Source organism: Procambarus clarkii, chromosome 48 (assembly GCF_040958095.1).
Source record: "Procambarus clarkii isolate CNS0578487 chromosome 48, FALCON_Pclarkii_2.0, whole genome shotgun sequence".
In the NCBI taxonomy this organism is placed as follows: Eukaryota; Metazoa; Arthropoda; class Malacostraca; order Decapoda; family Cambaridae; genus Procambarus; species Procambarus clarkii.
Genome location: NC_091197.1, coordinates 10,871,319 through 10,886,756, shown reverse-complemented (window position 1 = coordinate 10,886,756; position 15,438 = coordinate 10,871,319). Strand labels below are relative to the sequence as shown.

The 15,438-nt window shown below is 45.7% G+C and overlaps 1 protein-coding gene across 1 annotated transcript in view; it reads left to right on the top strand.

Moving 5' to 3' along the window:
* LOC123764772 (multiple epidermal growth factor-like domains protein 6) overlaps positions 1-15,438 on the top strand; it is a 242,118-nt gene that overhangs the window by 122,934 nt on the left and 103,746 nt on the right. Inside the window, 3 exon segments of the mRNA XM_069302606.1 lie at positions 13,068-13,152; positions 14,119-14,866; positions 15,133-15,252. Coding sequence (XP_069158707.1) covers positions 13,068-13,152; positions 14,119-14,866; positions 15,133-15,252 — 953 coding nt within the window.

Below are 15,438 nucleotides of genomic sequence, written 5' to 3'. Positions count from 1 at the left end.
CCACACCCCCCATGGTGCTGTGGTGCCACACCCCCACCATGGTGCTGTGGTGCCACACCCCCACCATGGTGCTGTGGTGCCACACCCCCACCATGGTGCTGTGGTGCCACACCCCCCATGGTGCTGTGGTGCCACACCCTCAGCATGGTGCTGTGGTGCCACACCCCCCATGGTGCTGTGGTGCCACACCCCCCATGGTGCTGTGGTGCCACACCCCCCATGGTGCTGTGGTGCCACACCCCCCATGGTGCTGTGGTGCCACACCCCCACCATGGTGCTGTGGTGCCATGGTGGGGGTGTGGAAGTATATACGAATGTGGAAGTAACTACACACCAGGTGTGTGTGTGTGTGTGTGTGTGTGTGTGTGTGTGTGTGTGTGTGTGTGTGTGGTGTGTGTGTGTGTGTGTGTGTGTGTGTGTGTGTGTGTGTGTGTGTGTGTGTGTGTGTGTGTGTGTGTGTGTGTGTGTGTGTGGTGTGTGTGTGTTAAAGGGGAAGGGGTTGACTACCATGGTTTCCCCCTCTCTGTAGCTCTGCTAAGGGGTGTAGTTCCCCCTCGTCCCCCCTCACTACCACACACACACACACTCAGTGGCTCTAGTGTGAGAGTGAGTGACTGTCATCCACACACACACTTCCTGCTACTCTACATTGTCTCCTGCTCTGTTCACTCTCCATCTGCAGCTGTGGACCGATCACCTCCACTCACCTATTTATACTCGCCTATTTGTGCCTGCAGGATCAACCATTAGCTCTTGGATCACGCTTTTCTAGCCTCAGGTTGTCCTAAAGCGCGCGCGTACACATGATTACCTCCTATAAAATTCCCAGAGGAATTGACAGGGTGGACAAGGATGGATAATTCAACACTGGAGGGACGCGAACAAGGGGACACAAGTGGAAGCTGAGTACCCAAATGAGCCACAGAGACATTAGAAAGAACTTTTTCAGTGTCAGAGTAGTTAGTAAATGGAATGCACTAGGATGTGATGTGGTGGAGGCTGACTCCATACACAGTTTCAAATGTAGATATGATAGAGCCCAGTAGGCTCAGGAATCTGTACATCAGTTGATTGACGGTTGAGAGGCGGGACCAAAGAGCTGAAGCCCAACCCCCGCAAGCACATACACGGCCGAGCAGCGTCATTTACACACTCGTCACGGCTCCTATCCTGCTGGACCGGGACTCCATCCCCCTATCCCCTCACTCCTGATCTCCCTCACTCACTCTACCTTCCTCCCTTCTGTTTCCCCCGCCCCCTGTCACTCACCCAGTTAATTTTCCCATCAACCCGTCTCCACTACACACCTGTCCTCCCCTTCTACTACACCCGTCTCTTCCCCGTTCACTGTTCTGTCTCCCGTACACTCTGTTCCTACCATAATATTTTAATATTTTCCTATCACGAAGTAATTGAGGTGTCGGAGGTGTGGGGGAGCGTCCCCCCCTACCCCCCACGGCGGGGCTCCCGGGGGTCGGCGCCCCATTGGTATTCCCGGCCAGAAAGTTGGCTTAATTAGCCCCAAGTTTGGGGGGCGGCTGCGGTAATGATCGCCTTGCTGGCGAATTTGTCTGAGGGGAGAAGCAAAGGCTCATTACATTATTCCCTACATATAATGATTTGTTCATTATTCCCTACATATAATGATTTGTTCATTATTCCCTACATATAATGAGGGTTTTTATAATTTTTTGTTTGAAGTCTTGTCGTAGGGGAGGGATCCTTCGTGTCATTTTCCTGCCAGATGAGAAATGACGTCATGTAGTGCCGTAAGCCCATATTAAATATCACTTACGAAACCTGTACATCTTTCTTGACTCATGGCGGCTTTGTTTACATTTATTAAACAATTTACGAGCTCTGAATCTACGTAACCCAAGGTTATTAGTGTTATTAAAAGCGTCGAGAGCTCAGAAACTGCAGTGAGAGTACACAAATGATTGAGGAATGATACACAGGCTTCGTAAGTGGATGGATAAATTCTTGATGACTCGTGGCCTTGGTCCATAGAGGGGGTGACTGTGGCCAGGTCAGCTGGCGGCCATGTGGGACACTTAACCAGAGGCAAGTGACACAAGTGGCTCTATCGTCTTATTTGCCAGCTGCTCCTAACATTATACTCTTTATGGCAAATAGAAACTTTCATTAGGTTTCAATAGCTTCCGTTTCACTTAAAAGTTACGTCTTATTTGTAATATATATATATATATATATATATATATATATATATATATATATATATATATATATATATATATATATATATATATATTATTGCAGCTTGCATTTTTGTTTAATTGGAAGAGTATTTCTCCAAATGTCATATTTGTTCAAGGTTGATTAAAAGAATAAAAATGAACTGTAGAATGTATTGTAATTCTTAATAATTTACACAACGTTTCGAACCTACATGGTTCATTCTCAAGTGAGGAGACGGATGATTGGTTGATGAAGATTAAGCCACCCAAGAGGTGGCACAGGCATGAGAAGCCTGTAAAGGAAACAACTTGTTTTAGATGCAGCTACTCAGAACAAAAAGTTGCAAGTAGCACGGGCTATGGTGAGCCCGTGGAAGACTTACCTGGCACAGGAGCGAGGCTGTATGCGTGTCCTTGAGGAAAAAAGTTGTTGTTTTAGATTCAGCTACTCTGAACAAAAAGTTGCAAGCAGCACGGGCTATGGTGAGCCCGTAGTGGACTTACTTGGCACAGGTGCGGGGCTGTAACTGAGGAGACAAGTTGTTGTTGTTTATTTAGATTTAGCTACACAGAATGAAATGTCCATGTAGCACGGGCTATGGTGAGCCCGTGCTACATGGTTATCGCGAATAACCGAACTATAATTGAGTTCGGTTGTTCGCGATAACCTTGTTACTGCGATATTTGGGTCAAAGTTTTAAATGAAGGTGGGGTTTCCTCCCTTCTCCCTGTTTCTTTTTTTTCACTTCTGTTTTAGTGCACTGGTTTTAGTCTTTAGTCTTGTTTAGTCTTTAGTCTTTAGTCTTAACATTATCTTGGTGGCGGATGTAGATGCAGACTGTTCACTAGTGATGAATGAATGAATGTTCACATTCTTCAACGACTTTTCTAATCTTTTCTTTCTAACCATTGTAGTGGCTGTGGAATGTGCATGTAATGCAGCTGCTGTCGTTGGATTAATGTTGAGTTTGATGCGCAGGGCTTCAGTGGCTTCACATTCCAGTGAGTAGTGCAACAGTGGCGCCTCTGCTTCTGTTCCACAGATATGATACTATTTAATTATTGGGTGTATTACCTCCCAGTAGCACTTGTAACCAAGTCTGAGTCTGTGTATGGCTACTGCAATATCTCTGGATATCTTTTTGTCAGGCTTGACAGAGTAATATCCAGTGGCTTGTTCGTACCATATCGCAGTGGATCTTCCTTCCGCTACTTTGGCTCTGTGGCGACCTTTTGATAGTTGGGAGTATTTTCTTCTCGATTTGCTTCTTAATCTGTGAAAAACTTGGAGGTATTTGAACCTGTACAACAGGTAGAGGAGTGGCAGTTTTTGCTAGTGAATCTGCCTTTTCATTACCATCTATGCCAATGTGACTTGGTATCTAATTTAGGGTGATTGACAACCCTAGATTATGGGCTTATTTTCCTATATGTTGGATTTCTGTAAGGAGTTGTATATTATCTCTGTGCTGACTGGATAACAATGCCTGGAGCGAAGATTTAGAGTCAGTATGAATGATGACATCATGTAAATTATTCTCAATTGTATAGTTTATTGCCTCCTTCAGGGCATATAATTCTGTTTGCAATGTTGAGCACCCACTATTCATGCTCCAGTAAGCTTCATGGTTGGTAGTGTAAACTGCTGCCCCAGCAGAACCTCTTTCTTAATCAACTGATCCGTCTGTGAAGATGTAAGTGGTTGTAGGTCTTGAGATGGTTTTCATTTAAAGTTCTATGACTACTTTGAGCCTCTGCGAATCATATGCTGATTTTTTAACTGGTAATCCCTCAATGATTATCTTTAGACTCGATTCTTCCCATGGAGAAGGCTGCCGAAAGTGTTGATATGGTCTATCTTCTCCTTTGTTTTTAATGGTCCATTTCAAGTCCACTTTCTCTAGAATCTTGACCAGATTATCCGTCCATGCACTTGTTCTATATTGAAGGTTTCTCTGAAGCGATCTGTGTATGTTATCAGTGATTGACAGTCTGGCGGTGGTTCCAACAAGTTTTGCTGTTATGGTAGCTATCCTTTGTTTGATCCTGTTTTCTAATGCTGGTAAGTTGGTTTCCATTCTTAGATTCTCTCTACGCGTCCATATAGGTGTTCCCAACATTGTTCTCAGAGCATCATTTTGAGACACTTCCAGTTTCTCCCATTGGTTATCACTGAGGGATGTAAGAGCAAGAGAAGCATAGTCAATGAGTGATCTAACTGCTTGAACGTAGTACATTTTGGGCACTGGTAGAGATGCACCCTCTCTAAGACTGGTCAGAGAGCGCAAAGCTGAGTTTCTGGCTTTACAACGTTGCCGAAGATATTCAATTTCTTGAGTGAATTTCAACTGGCTGTCTATTATGACTCTTAGGTATTAAAAAGAGGTAACCCACTCAATTTCATGTCCTTGTATTGCCAGTCTGATGTCTTGAGTTCTCATTTTAACAGTCATTGCTTTGGTTTTATTGCTGTTTATTTTCACTGCGTTCCGCTTCCCTGCTGATAATATCTAGGCATTTTTGTGCATGATTCCTGGCGCCTTTGCCATTGATGATGACCACAAAGTCGTCTGGATAGTTAAGCAGTTTGGTTTTTGGTAACTTGAGCTTCATGAATTGTTCCATGAGACAGTTGAAGAGGAAGGGGCTTAGTATTCCTCCCTGCGGAGTCCCATTTTCCAGCCTTTCTGAGGTCGATGTTTTTCCTTGGAATTTGACTTTAGCTTCTCGGTTAAGCAGGCTTCCTTTGGCAAAGGCAGGAGCGTGTCCTTTGATTTCCTTATCCACAAGGCAGCACATTGTAGCTGGAGCACTGGCTAACTCGAAGGCTTTTTCAAGGACTAGAAATGTGATGTTGTGATGCTGATGAGTTGAAGGTGTGATGTTGATGAGTTGAAGGTGTGATGTTGATGAGTTGAAGGTGTGATGTTGATGAGTTGAAGGTGTGATGTTGATGAGTTGAGCGTGTGATGTTGATGAGTTAAGTGCGAGTTGTTGTCGATGGTCACTTTAGATGATGTTGAGCTACGGAAAATATGTAGAATATCTATTGTGTTAAAAGGTTGAGATGTCGACGAATTTAAGATGACATACTGATGATGTGCCTCAATGCCTGATGATTGGAATCTTCAAGCATTGCTTGCTTTGCCTTCCCCCCTTCTCCCTCCCCTCTCTCCCACCCCCTTCAAGTACAACTTCAGCCTCTTCCCCCTCTCCTCCTGAGATCCTGTGAATCTCCCTCAATGACTGTTCCTCGAGGCACTGGTCGTGACTGCCCCTCTCAGAGTTACACGTGAGATCATCACCCTCTAGCGTACAGCTCTACATTTCCCCTCTGCGGGTACTTTCTTAGCCCCTTCATCCCCTCTCGTCTCTCCAGTACTGGTTACCACCCTCCTGCCCAAGGGGCTCATTGTCTCTGAGGGTACGTGGCCTCACTCACGTGGTGAGTGATCGTTAAGTGTGATCAAGTGGCTGTTTTAAGTAGCATGAATTATATTACCTGTTATACCTAGCCTGCCATGACGTCACAGTGCAGAGAACCGACGTATCTGTGTGTGTGTGTGTGTGTGTGTGTGTGTGTGTGTGTGTGTGTGTGTGTGTGTGTGTGTGTGTGTGTGTGTGTGTGTGTGTTTACTATTTGCATTTACTATTTGTGTCTGCAGAATCGAGCTATTAACTCTTGGACCCCGCCTTTTTAACCAATTTATTTTTCCTCTATTATGTCTACTACATATATTTCTCTCTAACATAGACACGCATCCCCAGGAAGCAGCCCGTAGCAGCTGTCTAACTCTCACGCACCTCTTTACTGCTAGGTGAACAGGCGCATCAGGGGTGAAAGAAACTCTGCCCATTTGTTTCCGCCATCGCCGGGGACCGATCCCCTGTTCACAGGACTATGAATCCCGAGTGCTGTCCACTCAGCCCCCCCCGACGCCCTTAAACTGTTGTGTGTGTTATTAAATACGGAGTGTTTATGACTCGATCCCCAGGCAGGGTTAGGTAATTAATAAATAAATAAAATAATATTTAATAAATAAAAGGTAGGTTAGGGTGTTAAGTTAGGGTGTAAGTTAGGGTGTAAAAGGTAAGTTAGGGTGTTAAGTTAGGGTGTAAGTTAGGGTGTAAAAGGTAAGTTAGGGTGTAAAAGGTAAGTTAGGGTGTAAAAGGTAAGTTAGGGTGTTAAGTTAGGGTGTAAGTTAGGGTGTAAAAGGTAAGTTAAGGAGTGTTGAGAGTACAGCTGGAAGTGAACCCAACTAGTCTCCAGTCATAGCTTCGACCCGTCACATTGACAAATGTACATAATACCGACCACTAACGACTGGGATACTACATATTTTGTGCATATACCTTCTGTAAACCCTCTGGCTCCCTGATCCCCATGGCCTTCATGTCTCTCAGGAGTTTACATTCAAAAAACTTGATTCGTTAAGTAGATGTTCATTTATAAGTGACTTTGTTTACATAATTTCAAGTACATTATTCATTTATACAAGACGAATGTAATATTAATAGTTTTGCACATCATTATGTGCTGATGTCTGAGTGTGTGTGTGTGTGTGTTTGAGTGCCCTCACCTAGTTGTGCTTGCTGGGGGGGAGGATGAGCTTTGGCTCTTTGGTCCCGCCTCTCAACTGTCAATCAACTGGTGTACAGGTTCCTGAGCCTACTGGGCTCTATCATATCTACATTTGAAACTGTGTATGGAGTCAACCTCCACCACATCACTGCCTAATACATTCCATTTGTTACCTACTCTGACACTGAAAAAGTTCTTTCTAACTTCCCTGTGGCTCATTTGGGTACTCAGTTTCCACCTGTGTCCCCTTGTTCGCGTACCACCCGTGTTAAACAATTTATCTCTATCTACCATGCCAATTCCTCTGAGAATTTTATAGGTAGTGATCATGGCTTCCCTTACTCTTCCGTCTTCCAATATCGTGAGGTGCATTTCACACAGCCTTTCCCTCATAACTCATGCCTTTTAGTTCTGGGACTAGTCTAGTGGCATACCTCTGAACTTTTTCCAGCTTCGTCTTGTATATGACAAGGTACGGTACTGTTTATCCCCCTTTTTTATATCAGGAATACATTTGCCATCTTCCAAATTTTTGGTAGTTCACCTGTTGCCAGTGATTTGCTAAACATTTGGAGAGTGGCAGGCACAGTGCTTCTGCTCCTTCCTTTATTATCCATGGCGATATTCTATCCGGGCCTATAGCTTTTGTCACATCCAACTCTAGCAAAAGCTTTCTTACATCCCCACTGGTAATCCCAAACTCCTCTAGTGGTTCCTGGTTAACTATTCGTTCTCTTATCTCTGGAACTTCTCCTTGCTCTAATGTGAAGACTCCCTGGAATTTCTTATTGAATTCCTCGCACACTTCTTTGTCGTTTGTAGTGAATCTGTCTGCCCCTATCCTCAGTTTCATTAGCTGTTCATTCACTGTTGTTTTTCTCCTGATGTGGCTGTGCAGCAATTTAGGTTGAGTCTTAGCCTTGCTTGCTATGTCATTTTCATATTGCCCTTCTGCCTCTCTTCTCACCCTGACGTATTCATTCCTGGCTCTCTGGTAACCTTCTGTGCTCTCAAATGTCCTGTTATTTCTATAATTTCTCCACGCTCTTTTACTTAGTTGCTTTGCTAGCTTACATCTCTGATTAAACCATGAGTTTCTTTTCTGCCTTTCATATTTCTTTTCCTTTTGGACCGGGATAAACTTGTCTGCTGCCTCCTTACACTTCATCGAGGCACTGTAAGAGTTTCTTTGCTTACGTATTGTCGTCGATAGGTTAGGTAGGTTGCTTGGTGTCGTGTAGGTTTCTGATTAGGAAAAAGAGTTGCCTTTCAACGGAGCGGCAAACTGATAGACCATTCAGGGTAGTACGTGAGTGTTTTTGTACTCTGTCCCACTACCTCCTACGGGGTAGGTATGGGGGTCTATTACCATCTAAAGGATAGGTATGGGGTGCACTCCCGCCCACGGGATGGGTATGGAGTGCCCTCCCGCCCACGGGATGGGTATGGAGTGCCCTCCCACCCACAGGATGGGTATGGGGTTCCCTCCCGCCCACGGGATGGGTATGGGGTTCCCTCCCGCCCACGGGATGGGTATGGGGTTCCCTCCCGCCCACGGGATGGGTATGGGGTTCCCTCCCGCCCACGGGATGGGTATGGGGTTCCCTCCCGCCCACGGGATGGGTATGGGGTTCCCTCCCGCCCACGGGATGGGTATGGTGTACATAATAAATGAAGGAATAGTGTGTGCTCCCGAGGGTGGAGTGATGGGGAGGGCGCGGGTGGGGGCGGGAGGGGGGGAAGGAACCCAAGCCACAATGACCTCACCAATGTAAACAGACAGCTCCTTCCTCCTCGTCTGACGCTCTTGGTGATACTTCCACTCATTCATTCAATCTCTCTCCCCCCTCCCACACACCCTCGCCGTCTATCCCCACCACACCCTCGCCCTCTACCCCCACCACACCCTCGGCCCTCTACCCCCACCACACCCTCGGCCCATCCTCCACTTGCAACACTTAGTGTGCAGGTGGTGATCCCTCACACACAGAAACTACATAACAGGGACGACAGTGGCTCATAATATGTGGGGTTTAATGACAACGGGACGAGCAAAGATTGCTGTGATATAAACAACATGAAGATCTAGACATGAATATTATAGGAACACATTGGTAACTATTAATATAATAGAGCAGCTTTTGTCGCGTGCCGGAAGGGATCCAGACTGTTAATCATGAGTGACTTCAACCATGCAAAGATAGAGTGGGAGAACAGAGAACAACATGGAACCACAGTTCACCACAGTGTACTGAGATTCGAGTATCGGGTCTAAGTAGGAATAACCTACCCATGGAAGGGACCAGAAAGCAAAGGGCTGGCATACCAAAGGGAGATTATGATGACATGAGGAAATTCCTTATTGAAATACCACGAGAAACTAAACGCAGAGAAAAGTGTTTACACGACATGATGGACTTCATCACCCAGTAGTGGCAGGAGGCAGAAGGCAAGTTTATCCTGACCCAAAAGAAAAAACTTTGAAAAGCAAAAAAATAAATCCATGATTCAGTCAGGCATGTGAGGCTGCAAGGTAATTACGTACATGAACGTGGAGGAACTACAGAAAAAAAAAAAACACCAGAGAGCGATAGAGAAATGTCAGAAGGCCAGGGATGAGTACCTCCGAGTGAGAAAAGAAGCAGAGAGGCAGTATGAAAGTTACATAGCAAATAAAGCCAAGACCAACCAAAACTGTTCTACAACAACATTAGGAGGAATGCAGCAGTGAAAGAACAAGTGATTAAACTGAGAAAGGGAAAAGACAAGTACACAGAATGACAGAGTTGTATGAAAAACTTCACAAAAGATTCCAGGAGGTCTTCACTGTAGAGCAAGAAGTTTCTGAATAAAGAGAAGTGGCAGTAAACCAAGAAACTTTGGTAGAATTTGAAATTACCAAAGATGGGGGCTATATAAGAGGCATCTGCTGGAGCTGGATGCAACAAAAGCTGTTGGACCTGATACCATGGATACTAAAGTGAGGTCAGAAGCTGTATGAGTGCCATTCTCTGTGGCATATAATAGGTTACTGGAAACAGGAGGCCTACCAGAACGTTAAAAGACAGCTACTATAATTTCAATATATTAAAACGGTGACAGGTAAGAGGCATTGAACTACTTTCCGGTGTCCCTAACTTGTATACCATACAAAGTGATACAGAAGATCCTGATAAAAAAAAAAAAGTTATAGTGTGTTGGTGGTGTAACTCTCAGCATGGGTTCAGGGATGGTAAATCATTGCTCACAGGTTTAATAATATTCCATGACAAGGCGACTAATTAAGCAAGAAAGAGAAGGGTGGACAGACTGCATTTTTTTTTTAACAGTCGGAAAACCTTTGACGCAGTAACCCCTACTTATGTTGGTGCATAAGTTGGAGAAACAGGTTGTAGTATCGAGTAAGGTGCTCCAGTGGATAACAGAGTACCTAAGCAACAGAGAATAGCGAATTACTGAGAGGGGCAAGACCTCAAAATGGAAGATGTCACCAGCGGGGTCCCACAGGATTCTGTACTCGGACTCATTCTGTTTCTGATATACGTAAATGATCTTCAAGAGGATATAGACTCATTCCTCTTAATATTTGCTGATGATGCTAAAGGTATGAGAAAGATTATGACAGAGGAAGATAGCAAAAGACTACAAGATGACCTACGTTGCAACGTTACCTATTTTTCGACCTGAACAAATTGAAGGAAGACGCCAACAAATGGCTACTAGAGTTTAACCCAAGTAGGTGTAAAGTAATGAAAATAACTGTAGGGAGCAAGAGGCCGGACACAAGGAGCCAAATAGGAGTTGAGATCCGTAAGGCATCAAGTAGAGAGTAGACTTGAAGGTTGATATTATACCGAACATGGCCCCTGAAGCCCACACTAAAAGGATATCATCAGCGGCAAGTGCTCGATTGGACAACGTAAGCACTACATTTAGAAACTTGTGTAAGGAATCATTCAGAACCTTGTATACCACATGTCAGACCAATCCTGGAGTATGCAGCTCTAGCCTGGAGTTCATATATATTAATTTAAACACAAAATGAGGTTAGAGAAAAACTTAGAGGTATGCCTCCAAACTAGTTCCGGAGCTGATCGGTATGAGTTACACGGAAAGGCTACTGGAATTAAACCTCACGTCACTGGAAGACAGAAGATGCAAGGGTGGGACATGATTACTGTCTACAAAATTTTCGGAGGAATTAACGGGTAGATAAAAATAACCTATTTAGCACAGGTGGAACAATAACCAGGGAACACAGGTGGAAAATTATTACTCAAATGAGCCACAGAGACACAGGTATTATAAAAAAAAATTAAGTGTCAGAATGGTTAACAGTTGGAATGCATTAGAAAATAATGTGGTGGAGGCAGACTCCATATACAGTTTTAAATGTAGATATAATAGAGCGCAGTAGGCTCAGGAACCTATACACCAGCTCTGCAACAAATGTGTAAATATGTCATTCAAAATAATCTACTACCAGAAATTTTAGTAAAATATCCCCAGCTTGTTATCTGTAAGTTGTAAGTGTAAGTGAGTGTGACCTTTCCCCCCCCCCCCACCGCCCACTCACTGGGGAGTGTGCATATTAAGCAAATCAACTTATGAAACGATCTCACCGCATGAGTAAGTTGCTGAGTTTAGAGACTGTGCTTGTGCTCGTTCTCGAAGCCATTGTTGACATATACATTGAACTGTGTAACTAGCGTATCAGCACTGAAACTTGCTACGCTAAATGAACTTTGGAGTTCGGTTGTTGAGCCCATTATGTGCCTCTATAACCTTTTCCACTTCCTCACACAGGATGGGTATGGGGTGAATAATAAACGAACTGAACTTCAGCATCTCTCTCTCTCTCTCTCTCTCTCTCTCTCTCTCCTCTCTCTCTCTCTCTCTCTCTCTCTCTCTCTCTCTCTCTCTCTCTCTCTCTCTCTCTCTCTCTCTCTCTCTCTCTCTCTCTCTCTCTCTCTCTCTCTCTCTCTCTCTCTCTCTACATAAACGACATAAATATTACATTATAAAACTGTCCCTGACTGTTGCTTCTGCAAATGCTGTATTACAACCACGCACACTGTCCTGGAGGTGAGGTTAAATATTTAATGCTGCCCATTGCTGCTATCAGGAGGTCTAAGCTCTCTCTGTGTGAGCCAGACGAGAGTGACTATATAGGGTACCATTGTAAAGACGTTACTGTCACCGTCTGTGCCTCAACACCTCAATGTAATCAACTAATTATTTCTCACGGGACCAAGTAACGTGTACCAAGGAGTGTACACAGGACCAAGTAACGAAGAGTGTACACTGTGAAGGGGTGTTTGTTTTCTACAGCTGAGTGCCAATGTGTACACTCCAGAGAGTGCACGAATGCACCACTGAACTTAAGTTTATAAATTCGTGGATGATCTATATAGTGTTGGATGTCGTATCGCTCCATCCAGTTAACACCTTGTGTTAACACCATGTGTTAATTATTGTTGGGCGGTGAGGGGAACTTTAAGGACCATTGAGAGAGGACTTAAATTTCCTTAAATAAAGACTGCGTGGGGAGAGTGTGATGGCACTGTAACGTACGGCAGAAAGCCCTGGGGTACCTGCAGCGCCGCGAATCTTTGCCGAAACGTTGTGTATAAATCGCCGAACTTCGGGCCGCCAACCGTCAGTCCTTTTGTTGAGCCGCTATCTAATGGCTTGAGCACCTCCTTGTCCGCGGAGCTGGTACGATAACACAGGTGGAAGTGACGGTGTCCTCCGAGACCCCGCCACCTACGGTGACTACAGGACGGTGCGAGTGTCTGATTATAGTGCGAACGATCCGGTAACACAGTACTCCAATACAACCTTACTGCTTCCATGTTTAATTGCCTCTACGCGAGGTAATCTCGTATGAACTCCCCAATACTACCACACGACGAGTGAAACGCCGCCAACAGGCGGGATTTTGAAGTACGAGGACAAGCAGCTAAAATACGTGACTCGCCTGATTAAAGACTAAGAGTTGTCCCTGACCCCTGTATGGCTCGTTAAGGAGACGGCCGTGAAAGTAATTACATGCGCCACACGTACAGTTAGAACACTAATTGTTCTACGTAGCTGTCTGGTTATCATTCCTTGAGGGAAGCCAACCTCTGTGAGGACATCACCTAGACAAGTTGACCTTGGTGTGTGTGTGTCGCTGCTACGATAACATACTGTTTAAGATAGCTGGATGCTAGCAGTCTGTCTTAGGCTTACATTGTTGTCTTTCAAGAGTACACTCCTATAACTCGCTTAATTATCTTCCACAGGACCAAATATCGGAAGGTGTACCAGGATAGAGAAGAGGTCCACACCCACACTGTCTTCGCCTGTTGTCCCGGCTGGTCCACACAGGTTAGTCCAGGTCACTAATGGTTCCACCACTAGGGTCCAGGTCGCTAATGGTTCCACCACTAGGGTCCAGGTCACTAATGGTTCCACCACTAGGGTCCAGGTCGCTAATGGTTCCATCACTAGGGTCCAGGTCACTAATGGTTCCACCACTAGGGTCCAGGTCACTAATGGTTCCACCACTAGGGTTCAGGTCACTAATGGTTCCACCACTAGGGTCCAGGTCACTAATGGTTCCATCACTAGGGTCCAGGTCACTAATGGTTCCATCACTAGGGTCCAGGTCACTAATGGTTCCATCACTAGGGTCCAGGTCACTAATGGTTCCACCACTAGGGTCCAGGTCACTAATGGTTCCATCACTAGGGTCCAGGTCACTAATGGTTCCATCACTAGGGTCCAGGTCACTAATGGTTCCACCACTAGGGTCCAGGTCACTAATGGTTCCATCACTAGGGTCCAGGTCACTAATGGTTCCATCACTAGGGTCCAGGTCACTAATGGTTCCATCACTAGGATCCAGGTCACTAATGGTTCCTTCACTAGGGTCCAGGTCGCTAATGGTTCTATTACTAGGGTCCAGGTCACTAATGGTTCTATCACTAGGGTCCAGGTCACTAATGGTTCCATCACTAGGGTCCAGGTCACTAATGGTTCCATCACTAGGATCCAGGTCACTAATGGTTCCTTCACTAGGGTCCAGGTCGCTAATGGTTCTATCACTAGGGTCCAGGTCACTAATGGTTCCATCACTAGGGTCCAGGTCACTAATGGTTCCATCACTAGGGTCCAGGTCACTAATGGTTCCTCCACTAGGCTTAAAACATGTATTAATCAGACTTGCGGAAATAGGTTTAAGCATTGATATGAATATGCATAAAGATGTATAGAGAGGTAAAGGCGTGCTGGTAAAACAGTTACCTGGCTGGTCGTGGGTGAGGAGTACTAACATCGGTGTTGTGACCGCAGGACTCAACGGAGAGAGACGAGAAGAAAGGTGGACGACGCCACAAGGACGACAAGGAGACGAGTGCCGGAAGCGACGAAGGGTGTTTCACTAGATCGGACACCTCGTCTGAAGAAGATGGAGGACGAGAGATAACACACGAGGGTCAGGTCTATCACTTGGTCGACGACTCCAAGGAAAGAAGGAACAATTCCTATTTCAAGGGCGAGCTGTATAACTTGTACAAGCTGGTGTATGGGCCAGTAGAGGCCGAACGCCTCGCCGAAAACAAAAGCTCTGAAGATGGGCCTTTTTTGGCTAATTCTCAGCCGGCTTCTCAGGGTAGCCTTGGCAACACTAGCATCAACATCAAGACTCAAGAGTACGCCAGCGACGACCCGAGTTCGCACGGACTTGCTACAGCAGGAGACCCGGACCTCTCTCAGAGACCTCTTGCTTCATCAGACACCGAAGGCACCAGCCACCAGAAGATCCAAATCACCGCCCCGCATCACCACCACAGAAGCCACCACCACAGGCGGCCCACCGAAGCTTCAGCAGCTGCCAGCCTTAGCCGCCACCACCGCTCTCGTAGCCGCCACCACCGGCGCCACAGAGGCCGCTCCCTCCCCAGCCACGACGAGGACGGGGAAGCCAAGACAGCACACGACTCAGGCCAGAGCAGTATTCGTCGCCACCTGCACAGACTTCACAAGAAGACGAACGACACAGAGGGCGATGTGTCCAGCTACATCGTCATCATGTCACCGGGTGAGCTGGCTGACATTTTGCTAAAAACTTACATCATGCTGGTTGGCGTGTGTTTGAATGATAAATTACACGTATCATTCCTATTCTTAGAATTTTCATCAAAAATACTGACACTTCTGTATTCAAATTCAAAGGTTTCATTCATATATACTTATACTTTATAAATGACAATCAATCATATAACATAAGCTGGTGATTTTTTTTCACCTTATTGTTTTTTGTAATAATTCTGAATACAAGAGTGAGGTGTATTCTCCTGGCGACAGGCAAGAGAAACGGGCGCAGGCGCGGCCAGGGAGGCAGGGAGCGGCCCGAGGGAGTGGCTGCGCAGGAGCAGGTTTCCCGCCTACAGGAGGTGGTGCAAGCGCCTCCCGGAACACCTCACAGTAAGTGCCACCTCGTGTTTTATGTCAGTCATTGTTCGCCCGCGAACTGCAGCGAGGAGGCAGCCACAAAGGAGACTCTACGAGAGATAGGCCTTATGGCTGGTGGTTGTCACAGGGGGAAGAAGAAGGGCAGAGCCTCGTTGAGCTACACAGGTGACACACCGTCACTGTTCTCTCCACAGTATC